The sequence below is a fragment of the Cyprinus carpio genome, chromosome A1 (assembly GCF_018340385.1).
Source record: "Cyprinus carpio isolate SPL01 chromosome A1, ASM1834038v1, whole genome shotgun sequence".
Lineage (NCBI taxonomy): Eukaryota > Metazoa > Chordata > Actinopteri > Cypriniformes > Cyprinidae > Cyprinus > Cyprinus carpio.
The window spans coordinates 33,551,046-33,573,905 of record NC_056572.1 but is presented as its reverse complement, the minus strand read 5'-3'; the positions used below and the strand labels follow the sequence as shown (position 1 = coordinate 33,573,905).

Below are 22,860 nucleotides of genomic sequence, written 5' to 3'. Positions count from 1 at the left end.
AACACAACACACCTAATCAAGACCTGAATAATTCATCCACATTCTGCCAGAGATCAGATTGGTTCTGGTTAGTGCAAAACAATGTGCATGAATGATGAATTAGCCATATTTGGTAGATGTCTCTGAGGAAAAGATAAGAAATAAAGCTTATAGTTTATCCATGTCTGTAGAGTTATTTCAGGAACATTTCTACACTAGCTTCTGAACCTTCTTTAAAAAACGAATATGCTTGTGTTGTAATTTTAAAGAGTATTCCTTTAAAAGGGAATATCAGACTCTCAGAAATGCTCTAGCTTAGATTCTTAAACTGTATTAATTATGACTTGATTATTTACAAAGAAGCAAAGAAAAAAATGAAAAGAATGGAAATATGGAGATAAAGTTAGCATTGTTCAAAGAGGATGTCATTTTTTGTGCTATTTTTTAAGTCTTTTAAAATATTTATATTATCTGTCATTTAATCAGACAGAGTATTTTCAAACTATTTGATGCTAAAATATCAAGGCAGTTGTACATCTTTATGTGTGAAATTCATTTATACTGTGAGAGGAAAATATTAGATGTCTTAAAATGTCTTAAAATATCAATTTAACAGAACTAAATAGTTTCAGAAAGTGAATAGTTGGCTTTCAAAGTATCATTACTAAAACAAAGTGTTAAAATATTACCTGGAAAGGATTTACTTGACAGTGTGTGAGATTAGCATGTAAATCTCTCTTTATTAAAATATACAGTATATATATATATATAAAGATAGAAAAGAAAAAGAACCAATTATAATACAAATTAAAATATATACAAAATAACTGGAATTAATGTCTTGATTTCTACAGTCTTTAGTAAGTGGAACAAAATATTACATTTAGTGAATGTGAGAGTTGAAAAACAGTTAAACATTTTTGGTGTAGCTACACTAACTTATGAAGATTATAAATTGATTATGATTATAAAGAACTGCTTTTATTGCGAAGAATAGAGTAAAATATGACATAAGACTAATGGACAGTGCAATATAATAAATCACCACACAACAAAAAAAAAAAAAAAAAAAAAAAAAAAAAAATATTTAATATAATAATATATATATATATAGATATATCTATATATATATATATAGTTATATATATATATATATATATAATATATATCATATACACCTGGTGTATATATATATATTTATATATTTATTTATTTATTTATTTATTTATTTATTTAAATATTCCAACACTAGAAAGGGGGGAAGAAACAACTGCAATATTTTTTGGTGTTCATATTACAGTTGTAAAGTTCAGCACCTGGTGAACAAGATTTGGATGATGCCAATGGGCCAATAATAAATAAAGTCGACGATAAAGTCTAAAACCTCAAGTTATGGCAATATATTGGGTTTTAATAATCAGTAGCTTGTTTTGTAAGACGAAGCCTCATCCAGTGGAGAGCAGAGGCACTGCAGGATGGGAGAACGAGAGGAAGTTCTTCGGGAACTTCTGGCAGAGCAGAATCCAGAGTTTTTCCCCTGCTCTGGAGAAGAAGTGAATCTAGTTCCGTTAACGGAGGAATAGAGGGGGGACGTCATGTTTTCTGCGCCGTTTCTCTTATGGAAAAACTGGGAGTTATTCTGTACATGCGCGCACGTTTCTCTTATGGAAAAACTGGGAAAAGAGTGAACTTTCCTCCCCGCGCCCCGAGGAAAACTTCACCAACAGAAGGGGCGATGAGATGCGAGTGAGCTATGCCTTGTAGAAATGGACAGATTGTGTTTAAGCGAAAACATGGCGTCTGTCTCCCAAAGTTTGGATTATTTTCCAGTCTGCTGTTTGCGCTCTGCTCCCCCTAGACGCCCCCCTCCGTCGCCGCAGAAGACAGAACATCCAGCACCCCTCCTCCGTATAACTGCTCGTGCACGGTGGTGGGACAGCAAAACTCGTGCGTGGTTAACTGTTCCAACATCGGACTGGATCAGGCCCCAGCGGCGTCAGACCTACCGACCGACACGCACACTCTGTAAGTGACCGCCGCTCGCGGAAAAGCCCCGGGCGGGTTTGTGGGTGATGATGCGGGTGTTTGTTGTGATCTGATTGAGGCGACGGGTGAAGAATGTTGGCTGATGGCTGGTGTAATACTTCAGACTTCCACTGTTTATGTGTCAATCAATCATAACGGAGGATGTCAGGGATGGGGAAAAAGAGGAAAAGTCTGGTTTAAAACACAAGTGAAAACATCTTAGAAATGTTGCTTGTAATAATAGACTACGTTATTGAAAATAAACACGATATATTTCAGATGCATTGACTCTAAATGTCAACTGGTGTAACCATCCAGTAAAAATGTGCCTCAGTATTATGATATTTTAGTCATGGTGAAGATTATGTGACTTTTTGGTTTTGTCACATGACAATGGCTTCCTGTATATGGGTAAGGCTACACTGGCGACCAAAAGTTTATCAAATATTATTTTAAATCATTTTATATTTTAAAAACATTTGTTGTTGTTGTTGTAAAACAACTGCTGCGGTGCTTGTATTTTCCCAAAATTTCTTTTCTCCCTATTTTTTATATAGGCTAGTACAGTTACACCACCTAGACATTTTTGACCTGCATAAAATACCAAAATAGTTAATTCTTCTCACTATAGCTCATTGCTCAACTGAACACATATGGTGTTGTCTTCATCTCAGTCTGTAAAAACTGTCAAAAGTGGTACTTTGGCTTTCTCTAAGTGGAGAAAACACATCTCAAGCAGGGAAAGGTCAAAATAGTTGCATAAGTTTATGTCTGCACTTGATTTAACACATGCACGCAGCTTGAGTACCAGCAGATGCATGAAGAGTTTGTGCAGGTAGAACACTGCGTTCTTTACTCTTGTTTCTGTGGCGCTCAAGCTCCAGCATGTGTTATCCATTCACATAGGCTGCAGATGTATGTGCAGAAAGATGTGATACTTTGAACGTGTTGTGGGGGTGGGCATGAGGTTAAGACCAAATGCTTTCATCAGGCAACTGTTGTAAAAGTGGCAATAATAGTATTGCTATAGGTCACATTTACAGGGCTCTTCATGGGCTTGATGTTGCATGGTTTTTTTCCAGTGAATAGTCAATTTCTGTAGACACAAAGCACAAAGTCTTGGCTAAAAAAAAGCTATTGGTTCTTTCGCCATTATTGGCAATGGAAAAGATACAGTTCATTGAACACACATTGAGTCAACAGAAGGGCCAAATATGGTGATATTGAAATGACTAGATTGAAACAAGCATTTGTGTAACTGGAGTTCTGACTTGAAATCTTACTAACATTTACACAGTTTCAACCTCCTCCTATTAACTCTAATAACCAATGCTTTAAGATCGCAGGAAGTCATGCTAATGCAGCAGTAAATGTTTATGAACACCCCTGTTTTTTATGGACTATAGGATTTTTTTTTTTGCATTGTTGTTTTTTTATACAGTTTTAAAACTTAAATCCATGCTGTTTTCCCTGCCTATAAAAGTTATTTTCTATTTGAGGGTTTCCTAAATGGATTATGTGGAAAAAGTGTTTCTGAAGTTGTTATTTTAAGATACAAACAGAAAGGTTGATTCAAATTAAATAAAAATGATTTTAAAATGAATCTAAATAACATAAAGCAGCTGAAGTTGTACAAACATTCTGGAGCTTCTCTGTCTTTTCTGTCTAAAAGAATGCAAAAAGAAGGTTAAAGTTAGTGAGTCTTGGGCTTCTGAGCTGCCGATCAGACTGAAATCTCCAGAGACAGTCGCTGTAGGCCACAGAGACGAGCACAGACGCGGCGTCTTAAGAGCTTTAAGGCTTGTAGAGTATTAAATCATTGACCTCGCTTCCTTTCTCTCTTTGCGCCGCCGCGGCCGCCCAGTAATCCTTCATATTTAAGCGTCTCTAAGACCAAGATAGATGGAAACTTTTTCTTTGTTTTGAAAATGAAAGGGTGTCTGGTTAAAAGCAATTCAATTTAAAAGCCTGTCGTAGCCTAATGGCAGGCTCGCGAGGTGCATTAGTGCAGGATATTTAGCTGGCAACGCGCCGCGTCTCTCAAGTTCACAGCTGCTGTGCGCAGGATCGCCGCTTTTCTTCCTCCATCCGCTCCTTCGTTCCACCCTTCCAGAAAAAACACAGATCCAACTCCCGTTCCCATTCCTTGGAGGTTTCTTCACTCTTTTTCCTTCTCAAGTTGTGTCATTCTGAACTCACTAAAATCTGGATTTGTGCGAAGTCCAAACCTTTTGAAGTATAGCGTCTTTCATAAGAAGTTGTGTGATTGACGTACGAGATGCAGTGAGTGCTTCACAGTAAATGAGTTGTTTACAGTAAACTGCCAGACAGGCTGGAGCTGCTGAACTTTCTCTTTTGTTTCTGCTCATGCAGTGATTCACTGATTCACTCGTATTTAATAGGAACCATCATTGACTCAGCAGTGATGTAATTGTGCTTAAGTAGCTTCATCTGTGGGAAGAGCTGCAGTGTGACAACAAAAACAGAGACTTGTTCAAGTCTTCCTCAGCTGGTGTGATGTTTCTCTCTCTACAGCCTTCTCTTCTTAGAAGAATCCACCATTTTTTTCACCACTCGCTTTTGCTGGTCTGCAGAGATCTTTCTAAGTTTTTCATTCATTCATTCACTTAGAACATTTTATATATATATATATATAATGATATCTATATATTATATATATATATATATATAATACTGGAATTTCCATCAGACTTTACTCAAAAAACGGTAATCTTGCAAAATGTTATTACAATATAAAATAATGGTTTCTATTTTAAAATCCTTTAAAATATTATTTATTTCTGTGATGCAAAGATGAATTTCCATCAGACTTTACTCCAGTATAAAGTGTCACATGATCCTTAAGAAATCATTATAATATGCCGATTTATTATTAGAATTATCAATGTTGGCAACAGTTTTGCTGCCAAACATTTTTATTAGTATATAACACAATTGAAGTTATTTAAATTTAGTGGGTTTTTTTTTAATCAAAGTGGTAGTTTACCCCCAAAATATTAATTATTTTAATAATCAATTAGAGAAATACACTGAAAAAAATTATTCATTGAATTTACTTAATTTTTATGGTAAGTGGTTGCAATCAATTTATTTTAGCTATATTTAAAATAACTCTAATTTTAGTTGATTAACTTTCAGCTAAATTTGTTTATTTAAATGTAGCTAAAATAAATTGATTGCAACCACTTACCATAAAAAAATTAGGTAAATTCAATGAATCATTTTTTTCAGTGTATAATATAATATAATATACTAATTACATTATAATATATATGTCTTTATATTAATTAAAAAATGAATATAAAATAAAAAGGAGTGGTTTTTTTTAGTAGTTTGCAGTGGTCTTTGATCTGTGTTATAGTTTTTTACTAGTCTGTTCTGGTCTACGGAGGAATCATTGGTTTGTAGCGATCTATAAAGTTTTTTTTTTTCTCAATCTGACAGTATTTTAATATTTTACATATAAAGTATTTGAAACATGAATTTTACTTTTATTTGAAATTAGTATTTGGTTAACCTTAGATGTATTTTCCCCAGAAATATTAAGAATTGTTTTGATAATCAATTAAATAATAAAAAAGGAGTTTTTTTTCCAGTGGTCTGTAGTGGTCTTCACTGATGTGTAGTCACTGAACTGTTCTTTCCAATCCTACAATTTGCTAGTCTCCTTTTTATCCACGTTTGCTCGTCTGTCTGAACCTGAAAAGGGAGGTATTACTGTCTGTTGTCCTGAAAAGGAGGTAACACTGTAAACACCCGAACAATAACTTAAGTTTGTAAGAACAGATATCGCTTGTAAAAACTTGACAGTTAGGTTTTACCCTCAAACCCGTTTGAGGAAACTGCCTTTATAGTTTTAAAACTAATAGTTGTGAGTACTCTGAACGTAATTACACTCTGAAGATTAGATATACATTGCATTAAGTAATTAAGTGATTACTTTTGTTTCTCCTGAGAGCATTAGTGAGAAACCTCGCTGAGTAACAAACCGGAATTATGAAGAAAAGAGAGAAAGGAACTCCAACTAATTTCAAGAACAAGCGAATGCAGCGCCTCACTAAAACCTGACAAGTTATGTTAACTCGAACGATGTTTGAGGAAACCGCGATGCCTTGCTAACAGTTATGTACTCTTTAATTCAGTTGAGTTACTGAAAGACGACATAAGCCATTGCAATTAAATAATAATGTGAATTGAGTGATAATTGATGACTTAGTGTGGACAGCTGCTGTTAACAAGCAGATTACGAGAAGAAAAGAGACCCACAAGAACTGTTAGCCTTAGAGTTTGAAATAAAAATTTAACATCTCTCAAGATTGCAACCCCACAGAGACAGTCAACCAGCTCCCATTAATAACCAGACTGACTGTATTTCTGTCAGACGTCTACAGAAGATCTGAATGAGAATTAACTAAGGGTTAGAGATGTTGATTTATGTTTTTCATTTAAAGTAACCATTTTTCGAGATCAGTGTTTGCTTTTAGGTTGGGCTCAGGTTGGATCTCTTGAGACCTTGATTTATGGTCTTAGTTTTTCTTGGTAGGCTGTTGTAACCATTTGTTGTAACTCAAAAGCCCAGAGAAAGTAATCATCAGGTGTTATACACACACTCTCACACTCTTAGAAGCTGCTTTTATCCAAAGCAACTTACAGTGCATTCAGGTTAGCATTTTTTTGTTATCTAACCTGTACCTAGATGTTGGTTGTTATATTGTATATTGGTGATGATAATCATTGATTATTGAACTGTTTGGAGTCTGATCTCTGATGAAATAGGTGTTGTGTAATTAGTTGGATTGATTACAGTAAAAGTGGTTCTGTGATAATCAGTTAACATAAAGGAGTTTCCAAACAGTTTGGTTTTCTGTGGTGTCTCTCAGTCACACACAGACATCAATAATCAGCATATGAACATCAACAATGGTGACCATAAAAAAAAAAAAAAAAAAAAACAATGCAGCAGCAGAGCATGCTGGGGGCCATGGATGAGTTTTGTACTACAATGGTACCCAGCATGCATTGCAGCATGTTTTTTTTTTTTTTTCTCTCGTAACCATTGTTGAGGTTCATATTCTGATTATTGATGTCTGTGTGTGACTAATTGACACCATAGAAAACCAAACTGTTTGGAAAGTTCTTTGTATTAACTGATTATGAAAGAACCACTGATTTTTTTGAATGGTTTTCATTGTAATCAACTGAACTAGCTATAGAACTCTGAACAGCTCCATAATTGATGATTATCGTCACCAATATGCTGTATAACAACCAATACTTGATCATATTTTCTCTGGGTTTTTTGAGTTATAACAAACATGTGTCAAAAACACATGGTTACAACGCCCAAAAAAAATATTCTAAGACAGAAATCAAGGGTCAAGAGCCCAACTAAAGCAAACACTGATCTCTAACATGGTTACTTCAAATGAAACAATAAATCAACATCTAAACCTTAGTTAATTCTCAATCAGATCTTCTGTAGACGTCTGACAGAAATAAAGTCAGTCTGGTTATTAATAAGTGGAGCTGGTGATGCTGTTTGTTAACAGCAGCTGTTCATCACTAAAGCTCAATCAGCACTTAATTAATCACTTGATTACATAATTGCAAAGTTTTAAAACTTACATGGTTTAAGTAAAGGCAATCTGTTTACTCAAACTGTTTGAGTTAAGTTACTTGTCGGGTTTTACAGTGTACTGCAGGAAAGGAGACTGAGAAGAAGAGCTGAATTCCTGCTGTCTGTTTCTTCTCTCAGAATGGTCTAATCACGCCGAGCACTCGTGAGTTTGTGTCTGTGTACGTGTGTTTCACAAGCTGAGCTGGAACGCGCTGACCGTTAGCGCTGTTAGGTTTATTTGGTTGCCATGACAGTCTCACATCATGACATCACCGTACACAGAAGCACAGACAGACAGACACAGTAACACAGACGGACCAAAGAGCATGATTTAGCACCAACCAGCAGCAAGTCTCTGCCACTTCACACTGGTTTAAATCTTTATTAGATGAAAAGAAGTGCTCAGAAAGTCATTCAGCCAGCAGTTTGCTATTTAGGGGTTTTGAGAGTCTGAACAATAGTGATTATTGACTTCGAAAGCTCCTCTCAGAATCATTAAACCTTTTATCACAACTTTTCTTGTTACAATCAGGTGACATGTTTGTATTTGTTTATAACAAATGTGCATGCATATATATATATATATATATATATATATATGTACCGTATATATAATGAATTTATTTTTATTTCAGTTTTAGTAATTTTAACGCTTTAACTTAAACTTATTTTATAGTTAGTTGCCAAACAGCTTTTCTGTTTTTTTTACATTTATGATATTTTAAATCTAATATTTGTAATTTATTTAAATTACCAAAACTTATGTAGATTTACAACTACTTATTTAGATTTAGTTAACGATAAAAGCACTGTTAAAAAGCAATGACTTTAGACTCAATTGAACTTTTGAAAACAGTTTAAATCTTATTATCTAAAAATATTAATGTAATGATAATGTTAAAGTTTTGAGAGTATGAGCAATATGATGATAACTAAACCTGTTGTTACATATTTTCATATTTTAATCAGGTGGCATATTTATATTAATTTTACATTGTTTTTATTAATGTTTTTTGTTTCTATTTAGCTTTAGCTAAATTTTTCGTGCTTCAACTTAAACCTTTCCTAAAAAAAAATTTTAATTAAATTTAAGTGGATTTTTGTATAGTATATATATAGTAATTTTAGTGCTTCGGCTTAAACATATTTTATTTCCATGGAAACATTTCTAATTTTTATGTTTTTTTTTCAGTTACCAAAAATTATTTTTGAATAGTTTTAGATTCAGTTAATGACAACAACACTGCTAAAGAGCAATGCTTTTAGACTTCAGTAAACTTTTTATTAGCTAAAAATAAGTGCTTATGAAGTTAAAGATCGACATTCATCCTGAAGTTTTGAGAGTATGAGCAGATGGTTGACCTTAAAAACCTTTTTTTCATCATTTATCTTCTTACAATCAGGTGACACTTTATTTGTTTCACTGATAAAACACTGATCTAGACCTGTCAGAGTTTGTCTCCTGCACACAGGATCAGCAGGTTTGAATGTTTGTTCCAGACGCAGCTGGTTATGTAAGTCATTTGTAGCATAGCTGTGCTTCACTTAGAGGAACCCTGCTTCATTATTAACTCGCTAGTGCTAGTGCTGGTTTGAGTGTGTGTGTGTGTGTGTGTGCTTATATTTGGGAATGTTTTTGTTCATCTCAGTGTGCTTTTTCTTCCCCTCCTCCTGTATTTATCTATCTGGTCATTCCCATGCAAGTAAAAATAACCGCTGTCATGCTTTTCCCTGTTTTCTCACATCTCTTTCCGCCGGCACTGAGAGCCCGAGGCGGCAAAGCAGCAAACCCTAAAGCAAAAAAAAAAAAAAAAAAACCACACAACAAGAAGACTTTGGATGATTTTCTGCATATGTATTCACGTCCTTGATAAATCTGTCTCTGACTCGCAAGTCTTGTGTTTTTCCACTGATTCAGAAGCAGCTGTTAGTGTTATGTTGAGGTCTTTTAAGAATTAAATTTTTTTTTTGTGGACACAAAGTACTAAAATATTGACGATAAATAATATGGAGTGCTGCGATTATTTGTAAGATTTATTAAAACACACATTAAAACATGATGACATTAATTGCTGTTGATAGAGCTTTACCAAAGACTGAATATGAGACAGACCAGAAATTGGAAAGCAACCAGAAATACACAGTTTTTATCATTATTTGAGGGTAAGAAACAACATTTATGATAACATTTATGATTTAATTTCTGTTTTTAAATACTTGAGTTTGCAAAGATGTTTTTGAAATGTTGGGAATTTTAGTATTATTTACAATATACTGTATACTATTATTAATTTATAATATTATATACAATATTTTGTCTTTTATTCTTTTTTTATTATTTATTTATTTTTCTAATGCATCTAATTAGATTCATGTATCTATTTTTTTCTAATTTCTATTTTTTATTTAATTTTTTCTAATTTATTTTCATTTCAGTTTTAGTAATTTTAGTGCATATTTTATTTCAGCAACATTTCTGCTTTTTGTTTTTAAGTTTTCATTTAATATTTGGGTAACGCTTTAGTTTGGGGACCAGTTCTCACTATTAACTCATTATCATGCATATTATCATGCATATTGCTTGCAAATCGGCTGTTTATTAGTACTTGTAAAGCACATATAAATGCCTTATTCTGCCTGACCATATTTTATATCCCTTAAACCAAACTTAACAACTACCTTACTAACTAGCAAATAAGAAGTTTACTGTGGAAAAAGTCGTAGTTAATAGTTAGTAAGTAGTAAGAATTGGACCCCAAACTAAAGTGTGACTACGGTTGCAAAGGGGTGGAAAATGTCTGGTAAATTTCCAGAAACATTCCAAAAGTTTCTTAAAATTCCTAAAATTTTCAAAAGTTTCTAAAATTCTGGAAAGTTTCCAGAAATGTCCATTAGTGTGACCAATATTTACATTTTATTTCAACTTTATTTAATTACCGAAAATAGTTTTACTTTTGGTTGAAAATTAAAGACTGTGGACTTCATTGAACATTTACATACATATGTACGTCATTTCCACAGCAGAAAATTCACACAGTTCACAGCAGATATAAACATCCTTCTATGAGCGCTTCACACATATAAACACACTCGTTCTGGCTTTCTCAATCTCGCTCTGTCTTTAGTCGATGACTTCCTCTCTGCTCCAGATCCTTGAGCCTCTATTTCCTGTGTCTGGAGCTTTTTCTCTGTCTCTCTCTGTTGATGTTTTCATCTCTGTTCTCCAGACAGCTGGGCTTCTCCTGCTGCGAGGATTTAAAGGGGTCGTTTGAGAGCAAATAACACGTTATGCAATAGAACTGTATAATTAACGTTGGAGCTGAAATATTTTTGCCTACTGTGTGGGGACGGTTGGCTGTGAATACAGTTTGGTCACATCTCACATTTGTTCCTGAGGTTCATGACCTTTTTGCACCTTCCACCAAGCAGTATGTTTGTGTGTGTTACTGTATCTTTAAGACTACTGTATATGGATGATCTCTGTTATGATTGGCTGAATAGGTGTTGAGGTAAATGTGGGCGGTCGTATGTTAATGAGCTCATAGCTGAGTTTTTGCTGTTTAGTTTCAGTAAAAGATCTGGATGGACATTATGGTGTGAACTTTGAAGTTTGTTGACAGTTTATTTAACTTTTTAACATCAAGACGTGAAGCATGGTTGTGTTTTTTTAATGAAATTGAATGGAATGGCAAATCTCAGTAAAACATATCTTAGCCATATTTTACTATTTACTATAATTTTTTAAAAACTTTTATATATTTAAAAAAAAAAGTAGCAAAACATTTAAAAACAAATTACATTAAATTGACATTCCCAAACATTTAACAAACATTTAATTTTTTAATGACATTTTTATTTATATAATATATTTTATAGATGTATTATTGATAGAGAGAGAACGGGTAAGTATATATTTATATTTATCTAATTTTTTAAATTACATTTGAAATTTTCACATTAAAAATATTTTTAAATAATAGTTTTAAAAATAATAAATTATGTATTTATTTTTATATTTTAGCATATAGTAAAGTACGAAAAATTTATGTTATTTTTTTCATTTAATAAATAAAATATGCTGAATTTTATTTATGCTGAATATGCTGAAAATACAACAATGCAAATTAAGAAACAGGCTTCCATTTTGTTATGCAAAACTTAATTTCTTCTTTCTTTCCATTGGGCTGAAATATAACCTGGACGTGCTCTTGACAGGCCTTCTGAAATTCATCCAGTAAGAAGGGAGTTTTCACCAATACATGGAGTCACTTTTGGATATAAACAGACTTCTGAGGTGCCTTTGTGGTGGTTCGGCTTCACTGATTCAGAGTCATTTGGCTGTACAAACAGTGAATCAGCGACTCATGCAGCAAATGATTCTCTGGCTCAGTGAGTCAATCTATCAGTCCACAAATGATTCAGTGAGTCATTGTGCAGCTGTTGTGTGGTCGGCCCCTGAACCAACTGTAACATGAACACCAAGTGTGTTGTTTTGATAGGTGTGATATTACGTGTGATCTCCATTAGATCTCTCACACACTGTTAAGTACATGCACAGAATGCTTGTTACTCTTAAAGCACTAGTTCTGTAAGCTATGTTAGCGATAACAGAATTTTAAGAAAGCAAAAATGCAGTTTTCTTTAAGATGATAGCTGTCATTGTGTGCGTGTGTGTATATGTGTGCTCCTGTTTAGTGTGTCAGTCTGTTACAGGCATTTTAAACATCTTGATATCAGATGACGTTTGATGGTTTTTGACTTGTTTACATGCGTGTGTCGTATATATGCACGTCTGTAGGTTTGCGGTTGTTTGCGAGAGCCAGCTGGGATCCAGACAGCTCATGCAATGGTAACAAATGATGTCCTGAGAAGAAGAGCTTTTTACTGTGAAGGACTGGCAGTTATTACAAACAAATGTCTTTATAATCTGCCATCAAAGTGTAATAACTTAAGATACCTTCTTTTTGGCCAAGACAGAATCGCAGATGTCCTTCAGTGCAATCTCATTTTAAGATGGTTGGATAAGAGAAATGCCACTTATAGATATACTTTTAATAAGTTAAGCACTGATACAAAATCTCTCAGCTGATACCGTTAGCCGATTATTCAGAATGATATATGTTTGTTTTTCTTAAGAAACTATCCCAACTAATGCAACTATACAGGGAGCCCTCTCATTTGGTACATTAGATGTTAAAATGAACAACAACACTATATTCCATGCTATTTATTTTCAAAAAAAAATGTTTGTATAGAATTGCACATAAGCTAGTTTTCAAAAAAACTTGCACGCCACATCTAAGAACATCATTTATTGTTTGAATTTTGTGATAAAATGTACAGGATTTGAAAGCTGAGGTTTTGTTTCTTATCAGATTTAACAAAGCACAAAGTTCCTTGTGATAATTGGATTGGAAGTGCACTAAACAAATAATGTTAACAATAAAGGGAAAACCACAGACTTGGCAACCCTAGCTTGAACTGCGTGTGGTTCAGAGGGTTAACATTTCTTGTTGTTAGCTTAGCAACATGTTAATGGCAGCTCTTTAAGTCAGGAGCAATATTTGTGTGTCGTTTACGTTATGTCTACTAAATGTTTTAACTCTGACAATGATCCAATTGATTCCAGAAGAACAAAACCAAGCACTGTCCCAGTTTTTTCTTGTTCAAAAACCAGTTTGCATTTCAGTAGGGAAGAACATATGATTGCAATTTCTATTTCATGCTGACTTTTAAGTTATATAAGTACAGCATTATTATTGTTCTGTATAAATATTTTTCAATTGACATATTTCAGGAGAATTTGGAGCATTACATTAAGACATTGTATCAAATGAATAACAGTAAAAACATGTCTCGACTGCATTTTAATTCTGTCTGTCTTTAGATGCAAACGTGTGTCCTGTGTGAACGCTCCCTCAGTAGGCAGCTGCCTGTGTAGGCTGTAGACAGCACTATAGTTTGCCAGCTCTAGGAACGGAGTGTCTCTCTCCTCCTCCCCTCTTTTCCCGGCAATTGGAAAGTACCCTGTTAATCATCCTCCAGGGATGGACTTCCAGGAGGAGAGGGGCCGCTCTGCCACATATGAGCCCAGAATGAGGCGCCTTGCCCAGGTCAGACAGATCCAGCGAGCCCAGCTGAGGAATAAAGCCAGATGTGAGCGGCTCACAGTGGGCGATTGTTCACTGAAAGCCCTGAGGTGTTATGGTACCACTCTGGTACTTATCAGGACCAAATACACACGTACATAAACACACTCACTCAGACTTAATATTTACACAAACACACGTACGTTTTGGCTCTTATCTATACACACACTCACTTAAATAAATGAGATACGTGATAACACACACACACAGTCACACACACACGAGCGCTGGCCAGAATCGTTGACCCCCTCCTCCTGAAATTTCGAACATAAACAAAACAGAGCGCACCATAAAATTCTTTCCTTTTTCTTCTCTTTTCCCCCTCCTCCTACCCTTACGCTTTTTTCAGACTCGGCCACAACAGACAGACTGCTGTTTAGTGGGTTAGTGTGTAACCGTGGTTACAGCCAATTGTGGTTTGGCAGTGTTGCTGTGGCAATTACGGCTCTCCTCTGCCTAATGCTCATGGCAATGGTCAGTGTTGTCATCCTCATCGCCCGAGTCCACGGCTTTGGTCTAACACCACGGCTGTGTTCACAATCACATACTGCCATACTACACTAGTTCTGCAGTATTCAGCATGTATACAGTGCACAGTAAGCAAAATGTCATTATGCAGACTAGAATACCTGTTTAATCTACTAGATTTGCAAAGTGCAATATAAAAAGCAATGCAAATAGCTGGCAGTAGACTGTATACAGTATATAGTTGCAAATAGTTCAGTTTCCAAACAAATATAATGGATATTTTCACAATCGCATACTACCATGCTACTCATCCTACTTCTGCAGTATGTATACTGTGCACAATATGCAAAATTTCTTTATGCAGAGAATACCTATTTAATCTACTGCATTTGCCAGAGTGCAATATTTAACCAGAGCACATACTGGTCCCAGAATGCACTGCACTTAACTTGACCTTGCATCACCAGTGTGACGATTAAATCAGAAACAACTTGTTATTTGGATGGATTAACAAGCTGTAATATTATTCACACAGAACAGGAATAAAAATGTAGTATACTGTGCTTTTAAACATTTATTGTTGCATATTATGTACAGTTTCACATACTACGTAGTACAGTAAGTAGATGATATACTACGTAGTATTCTAAAAATATATATATATTTTTTATTGCATACTGAATATACTCGTGTTCCATTCTGAACATAACTTATCTACACTAAGAGTGAGCGACGTGACGCAACAAAACTAGAACATTGTATCGTCAACAAACATTGTTTGCAGTGTAGACGAGTTTTACAGGAAGAATTTGAGGGAAAAACTGAGATGACTATGACTTCTTCTGTCATATTCCCTTCATATTCCAGTCTTTCCTCAGGCTATAGAGGCTGATTTGAATCTCTCCAGCCATGGAGTGAAACACACTCTCTGGGCTGTTTTGCCATCTTTCTTTCTGTCCGTTTCACTCTCTCTCTCCTATTGGAAGTGGCACCAGACGGCCCTTCGGCCCTTATAAGGTGAAATCAGCACGCCTGGTAGAGTAAAGCAGAACCATATGTTGCACACTGACTCCCTCGCGCAGCTCCGCCATGGGGCTTGGGCTCTGGTGCGGAGCTGCACACAGGAGCCTAACTTCTGCTAATATAAACCGAAGAGGTCACGCTTATATGGTCATGTTCAGGCTGCACAATGGTGCTTCATGTTACAGAGAGGGAAGTAACGAGGGCTGCGTTCATGCACCTATTCATGCGCTGGAGTAACTTTGTTTTGACTCTAAAATGAATCTCATGTTTGTGTGATTATGGATTTGTCATAATACCCCATTTCCACCCTCATACCGGCTGTGAATCAGGATGTTTTCTGATCTCATGCATGAGGATCTTCTCTATGACATCATTAGAAACCTCTTTTTAGAAGCATGATGTCATAGTTGGATCTTCCAGTGATTTATGGGATTGGTCACAGAAACTCTTTAACACAGGAAGAACTGTTTGATTTAAAGTTAAGTGGTAAAAATATAGTAAAATGTTGGATTACTTGTGGATTATTGTGATGTTTTAGTCAGCTGTTTAGACTCTCATTCTGATGGCACCCATTCACTGGAGAGGATCCATTGGGGAGCAAGTGATGGAATGCTAAGTTTCTCCAAATATGATGAAAAAAAATCATCAACTGTGGATGAGTACATTGACATTTTTGGGTGATCTACTTCCTTAACATATTTATGGACCATAGTATTTATGTAGTTTATGGTACATGTCCTAAAAAACACACCATGATACTTTTTGGTGCCCTTTATGGTGGTTAGTGGTTACTTGTGAGCTTTCCCTCCTGCTGTAGTTATGAAGTAAGTGTGCAGTCAGACAGTCCCCGGCTCTCTGTCCAGCGCTCACAGCAGAACCACAATCCGCTCTTGTCTGTTGAAGTCAATCTGGACGCTAAATCAAGCCTTTTCAAATGCTGCATGGAAAATCTGAGCCACACGTGAGAGCTACTTCATATTCCAGCGGCCGTCCTGCCGTTCGTTTTTCCAGAAACAATGAAGCCTGTGTGGAAATCATCAGCTTCAGATCTTCCTTCTGCAATCAATAAACTAAAAAATAAAAACATGAAGGAACGACTTACAAAGAAAGAGAGAAATCTCCAAAGCAAAGATTTCAAGATTGATCCTGGGTGTTCCTATTTCCATATTTATGAGTTTAATACGTGGCCTTTTGTCCATCATGTTAAAGTTCATAAATATTTAAAGTGGCAAGCATTGTTTAGATTTTGATTGGTTGTCTGGTGCTTTTGTGTAACCCTGCAATTTGAGTTTAAAGAAGTGCTAAAAAAAAAAAAAAAAAAATGGACTTGACTTGAGGTAAAAAAAATAATAATTTAGCACTAAGCATAGTGTGAATATGCTTGAAAATAAGCTGCAGAAACAGTGTGTACAAGAAATGATTTAGCATCTTAGCAGTGGCATTATAATTAATTTTGCATGCAAGTAAAAAAACTCATAATTTAAAACAATGATTAAATACATTATCTTTTTTATGTATTATTATAAAGATGTATATAATAATATTTTTATGTGCATTCAACAGACACTTGTATTCAAAATCCACTTAAATTTATGGTTGTTTTTATATATTTTAAAATCAGTTCATGGATATCCTAGGAAGTTGAACCCATGATCGTTTTACCTTTTGGACTAAAGTTATTTAATTATTTTTTATTATTAATTTATTTATAGATGTTTTTGCTGTCAAAAACAGAACTACGGCATACACGCACATCAAATTTGCATCTTGATGAATATGAATCCCTTAATTTAAATGAATGATTACATACATATTTTTATTAATATAGTTATTTTAAATATTTGTATTTGTTATTTTTGTATGTATTTGACAGCCAATTTTATCCAAAGCAACTTGAATTCAAGGTTTATTAATTTATTTTCATTTTATGAATATTCAATAAACTTGGTGCTCTAGTGTTGTGTGTACAAAAATTAAATCATCAATTATTATTTATTTATTTTTTGTTATTAATTTGTAGAAGTTGTTGCTGTCAGAAACAGGACTATGACAGCTCACTTACACAATCAGCTTTGCATCCTGACCAGGATAAACTAAAATAACCTTACAGCAGAAGTTTTTCTCTGATTTCTCAGCTGTTAACAGTCTGACTTCTCATGACAGTGAGCTGAAGATATTCTTTTCCATTGCAGTTGCTTGAACAAACTCTCCGAGACCTTTACACAACCCGATGTAAAGCTGCTGAAAATACACTCGTCCCTCAGTGACTGACACACATGCGCTCCACTTTTATTCACTTTCCGCTGATAACGTTCAGATATGTTGCCATAGTTGCACACACACTCACACACAGTGTTATGTAACATGATGATGTGTAAGAACGCCTCCTATTAGTGAGGAACTGACACAATGATGACTTTAGCAGAGGCTTTTCTACAGTGTTGATGGTCTTTTGAGTAAAACTCCTCCTCCTCTCTTACACAGTCTGTCTGGAATGGACAGATGTTTCCTTCTGGGAACAGAGTACACACACACACACACACACACACACAAACACATGTGCCTGACGCCTGTCTGTTGTGTAGATTGCATTATTGGTTTAATTGATTGGCGTGTTAATGGGAAAGACTGATGCTGATTGGTCCATTATTCTGACTCTGTTTGTACTTTGCCTCATGGGTGATGATATGTGAACTTGAGTCTAAGAAATATACCGTTTAAATAATTAATTCTATATATAACACATATCTAATACTGTACCATTCAAAAGTTTGGTGAATGATGTTTTTGAAAGAACTGAATAGTTTTACTCCGCAAGAAAAGAATGCATTAAATTGATCAAAAGTGACAGTAAAGTCATGTTACAAAAGATTTCTGCTTCAAATAAATGCTGTTCTTTTGAATTTTCTATTCATCAAAGAATCCCCCCCCAAAAAAGTCACAGTTTCCACAAAAATAAGAAGCAGCACAACTGTTTTCAACATTAACTATTAAAAAAAATCAGCATATTAGAATAATTTCTGAAGGATCATGTGACACTGAAAACTGGAGTGATGATGCTGAAAATACAGCTTTGATTACAGCAATAAATTCACATAGAAATAGCTATTTTAAATTGTGATAATATTTTACAATGTTAATGTTTTTACTGTATTTTTGATTGAAACAACCAAGCCTTGATGAGTATAAAAGACTTCTCTCAAAAACATAAAAATTTTTTGGATTGCACTATATGGTTAATTTAGACTCAAATATTAAAATCTTTAATCTTAAGATTACTGGTTCCTTAAAGAAGCAGTAAATGGTTGAAATAGTATTGTGAATGAAATGGACAATGAGTAACGTTCATTTTCAGTGCTTGGTTTACCCAAAAATCTTGGGTTAAAAACCCTGTATGTCTTTCTTTCCTTCTACGGCAGTGTATAGTGATTTAGATTGTCATGGTCCAAAAAAGTGCCATGACACAAGCACACGAATGAGCAATTTTAGAGCTACGGAAGATTTTCCATTTCAGTCTGTTCATCGCACAAAACCATTGTATGATGCTTGTAATGTCACAAACTACTTTTGTGATGCTTTCATTTTGGAGCTCGACAGCTTCGACAGCTAGTTTCACAGAAGAAAGGTTTGAAACGGTAACTTCATGAACAGGTTTCTGCAGCGCTTGTCTAGAGTTTGAGTGTGTGTGAATCTCTAAGTGTCTGTTTCTGGCTTCTGTTGCAGAGATCTGTCCAGAAACCACATTCCCTCTGTGGATTCCAGCCTCTTTGATCACCTCACCGCCCTCAAGGAGCTGTAAGTGCCACGTCTCTAGTGTGTGTGTGTGTGTGTGTGTGTGTGTTTGAGACGCAGTCATTCATGTACGTCTGTAATGGGTGGTCTGGTGCTTGTATAATAGGTCTGGTGTAGAGCAAAAAATCTGCAACGTCCTGTTCATTTTTTTCCTCAGCTATCAGGTATAGATTAATTACATTTTCCACAATAAAAATAAAGCCTCCTTTTAGAATCATTATGATTTCTTGAAATCATTTCCAGCTAATTTTCTCTCAGATTCTCATTACTGTAATGCATTTAAATATTACTATCATGTATAATTGCAATCATTATTTGCTATGTAAATAATGTATCATGACAGATTTTAGTGCAGTAAACTATTTTATTTTAATTGATGACTGGAAATTTTAAATCAAGTTCAATTAATATTTAAACTTGATTATATTAAAAAAAATTAAACAACAAAATCTACATGTGAAATAAATGTCTTCATTATTTTTATTATTATTATTAATAATAATAACAAAACATTTTATTGTCAGTAACTGAATAAATAAATAATATTATGTATCATGACATTTAGGACTTATTTCAGTAGACATTTTATTTGAATGACTTTAATGATTGGAAAATATTTAGATTGTTATATTTAAAGTTATTTTTATTAATTTATTATTATTAATTAAGTATTTTATTATGAATAACTGAATAAATAATATTAAATATATTGTGACATCTTTCATTGCAGTAGACATTTTTATTTTAATGACTGGAAAATATTTATATAGTTATATTAAAATAAACAATTAAAATGATTAAAAACAATGTGAAATCAAATTATTGTTGTTGTTGTTATTGTTATTATTATGTATTTTATATTCTTATGAGTAACATGACGTCTTTTTTTGCAGCGGACAAAATATTTAAATTAAGTTATAGTAATATAATCTTAATTAAAAATGCTGTTATTATTATTATTATTATTATTTTTATATATATAAGTTCTTCTTTTTTTTCATTTATGGGGAACTGAACATAAATCAACCAGACTCATGCAAGTCTTTCAGTTCAAACAGCTTCCTGTTTTCTCTTTTCCTCAGGTTTCTTCAGAGCAATCGTCTGGTCACTCTTCCTCACGGGATCTTCGGCTGTGGGCCGTTAGCTGTGCTGTAAGTGTGCGTGTGGGTGGCAGTATGGTCTAGTTTCCCGATGGTTTTGAGCTCATATGGTGAGAATGTGTAGGCGGATCTTTCTGGAGTCTCTCCCGAACCACAGAGTCAAACGCTGAAGAAACTGAACGGGAATCAACCGGACACACTCCACTCTTTCAGCTCAAACAAAAGCAAAATAAATACAAAGTGAATCAGTCATGCATCCAGATGTTTATCTTTGTTGTGTGAACAGTAACAGACGTGCACTTCTACTACAGCGTTTCTAACACACACACACACACACACAAATTGTATGTTCAATCACATGCACATTACAACCAATTAAACGTCATTGCTTCGGGCTTTGACTGCACTATTTCCTGCTCCATTTCAACACACACACAACGTCTGGTACACCAAAATCACTCCAGAACTTTTCCATATGCTGCTCCAACAGCTGAACAAGGGAACGATTATACTGAGAGGAAAAGAAAGAAGGGACTTAGAAAGAAGGAAAAATGAGAGGCTGCATGAGCAATAATATACATTTGATTTTTGTCTTTCAGAGATTTGAGCAACAACCAGATCACCACCATCGAGGAACGAATGTGTGATAATTTATTTAATTTAACTACAATGTGAGTATAAACACGCACACGGGTTTCAAATGTTGCGTTCCGCAATGATGATGAAGCTTCTTTTTAGGACCATTAAGATTTCTTGACGTTATATTCAGTGTTATTTTTTTCTCTCCAGACTCACATTTCTATAATGAAGTAATGAAAATACTTCACAAAACAAATCATAATTAACCAACCAAAAACAAACTTCCTTTCACAAACAAATAAAGTTTATTCTATGCTATCCTATCCTATTTATTGCAACAAACATTTTTATTTTATTTATGAGGAAATTAATAAATTAAATAATACTAAATAATATATCATGGCATCTTTTACTGCAGTAGACTCTTTATTTTATTTATTTCTAGCAAATCAACCAGATGCACAGATGCACAAGTCTTTCAGGTCAAACAAAAGCAAAATAAATAGAAAACTGACATAGAGTCTACTCAGTAAATTATGTAATATAATATTTAAATTGCAAACTACAGTTAAACGTAGAGTTGGTAGTAGTATTTGTACTGAATTTAATTTATGCTGATTTTATTTATTTAAAAAGCACTGTCCAAACAGGATGGTTTTCATTACTGCTTTACAATAATGATAATTTTAAGAGAAAATGTGTGTTGTCATGAAAATGATGTCAGGAAACCTTAATGGTCCTAAAAAGTCTAGTTTTTTTATTTTATTACAGTAACCTTTTCCAAATCATAGTGATTATAGTTAAAAGAAACATTAAGATTGTTTTCCCTTAATACTGATTTAATATTCACATATCAAATGGTTAAACGGCCTTATCCAAATTCTGTTGGCGTTTTTTAATTTGCAAAAGCTTAATTTTCTAGTATAGCGTTTCCTCTGTGACTTTTCATGTAGGGCTTTCATACGCTGATTAAAATTCCCTGGTCAACGTCTTTCAGTTCCACAATAATTATAGATTAGAGCATGTGTTGTGTTTCCTGGACTGATAAAGTAGTGAGTCTGCGGTGACAGATTGCTCCGTCATTTGTGTACATGTCAAATAAAACAAGGCTTAAGCAAAACCAAATCCTCTTTAAATTATTATCCTTGTCACGCTTTTGCTGTTTGAATAAGGGCCATATAATGTTTTCAGCCTATGCCAGTCTGTGAAATATTCCCTCTGACTTTTGGCAGAGATCTGAGCTTTAACCCGTTCGTCTGCGACTGTAAGCTCGTGCGGTTGGTGAGCTGGCTGCAGGACCAGGGCATTCGAGTGAAGAGACCCAACTCTATGCTCTGTGACCGGCCGCCCGAGGTGAAAAACCAACCGCTGCTCAACGTCAGTGTGCACACCTGCGGTGAGTGACAGGAACACACCTGTGTTTAAGTATTACCTGAAATATTTAGGCCATTTACATACTGCAGTATGCATACTGTATCCAAAATGAGCCCCATGACCTTCCTCACTACGGCCGGAAAATCTAAATCAATTAAATTTGTTACCTATTAGATTGTGTTTTATTAACGTCTACACCTACCCCAACCCTAAACCTAAACCCAAACCTTACAATCATGCAAATACAGTAATTAATGGTTGTTCAGCGTGAGAAAAATGATGATTTGTTATTTTCTACTTTTGATATGAAACAAGCTTTCAAATTCTGTGCATTTTACTATGAAACTGAACCAATAAGTACTGTTTTGGCGCACTTTAATATGGCTAGAAAGATTGCTGTATCTACCTGTACAGTTAAAGTGAATGTGAACTGCTCATCTCTTCTTTGATACTAGTAACAGCACGAAATAAACATGAATGAACATCATAAGTAATGTTAAAAGAAACAGTACAACTTACTATCATGTCTCATGTAATTACTCAATCGGTGTTTCAGCCACGTCAATAAAACAGCTTGTAAACAATGTCACCTAAAGTTACGTTTACCTCAGAAAAGCCATTCAGGTACCACATACTCAGAACTATTACTACAAATATAATAATTGTGACGTGACATTCAGCCAAGTATGGTGACCCATACTCAGAGTTAGTGCTCTGCATTTAACCCATCCGA

The 22,860-nt window shown here is 34.5% G+C and overlaps 1 protein-coding gene across 1 annotated transcript in view; it reads left to right on the top strand.

Moving 5' to 3' along the window:
• Window positions 1–1,634: 1,634 nt before the first annotated feature.
• Window positions 1,635–22,860, top strand: part of LOC109108304 (polycystin-1-like) — a 77,776-nt gene continuing 56,550 nt past the window's right edge. The window contains 5 exon segments of the mRNA XM_042763499.1: window positions 1,635–2,004; window positions 19,006–19,077; window positions 20,157–20,225; window positions 20,774–20,845; window positions 21,986–22,149. Of these exon segments, the coding sequence (XP_042619433.1) occupies window positions 1,733–2,004; window positions 19,006–19,077; window positions 20,157–20,225; window positions 20,774–20,845; window positions 21,986–22,149 (649 nt within the window). The 5' untranslated portion in view covers window positions 1,635–1,732.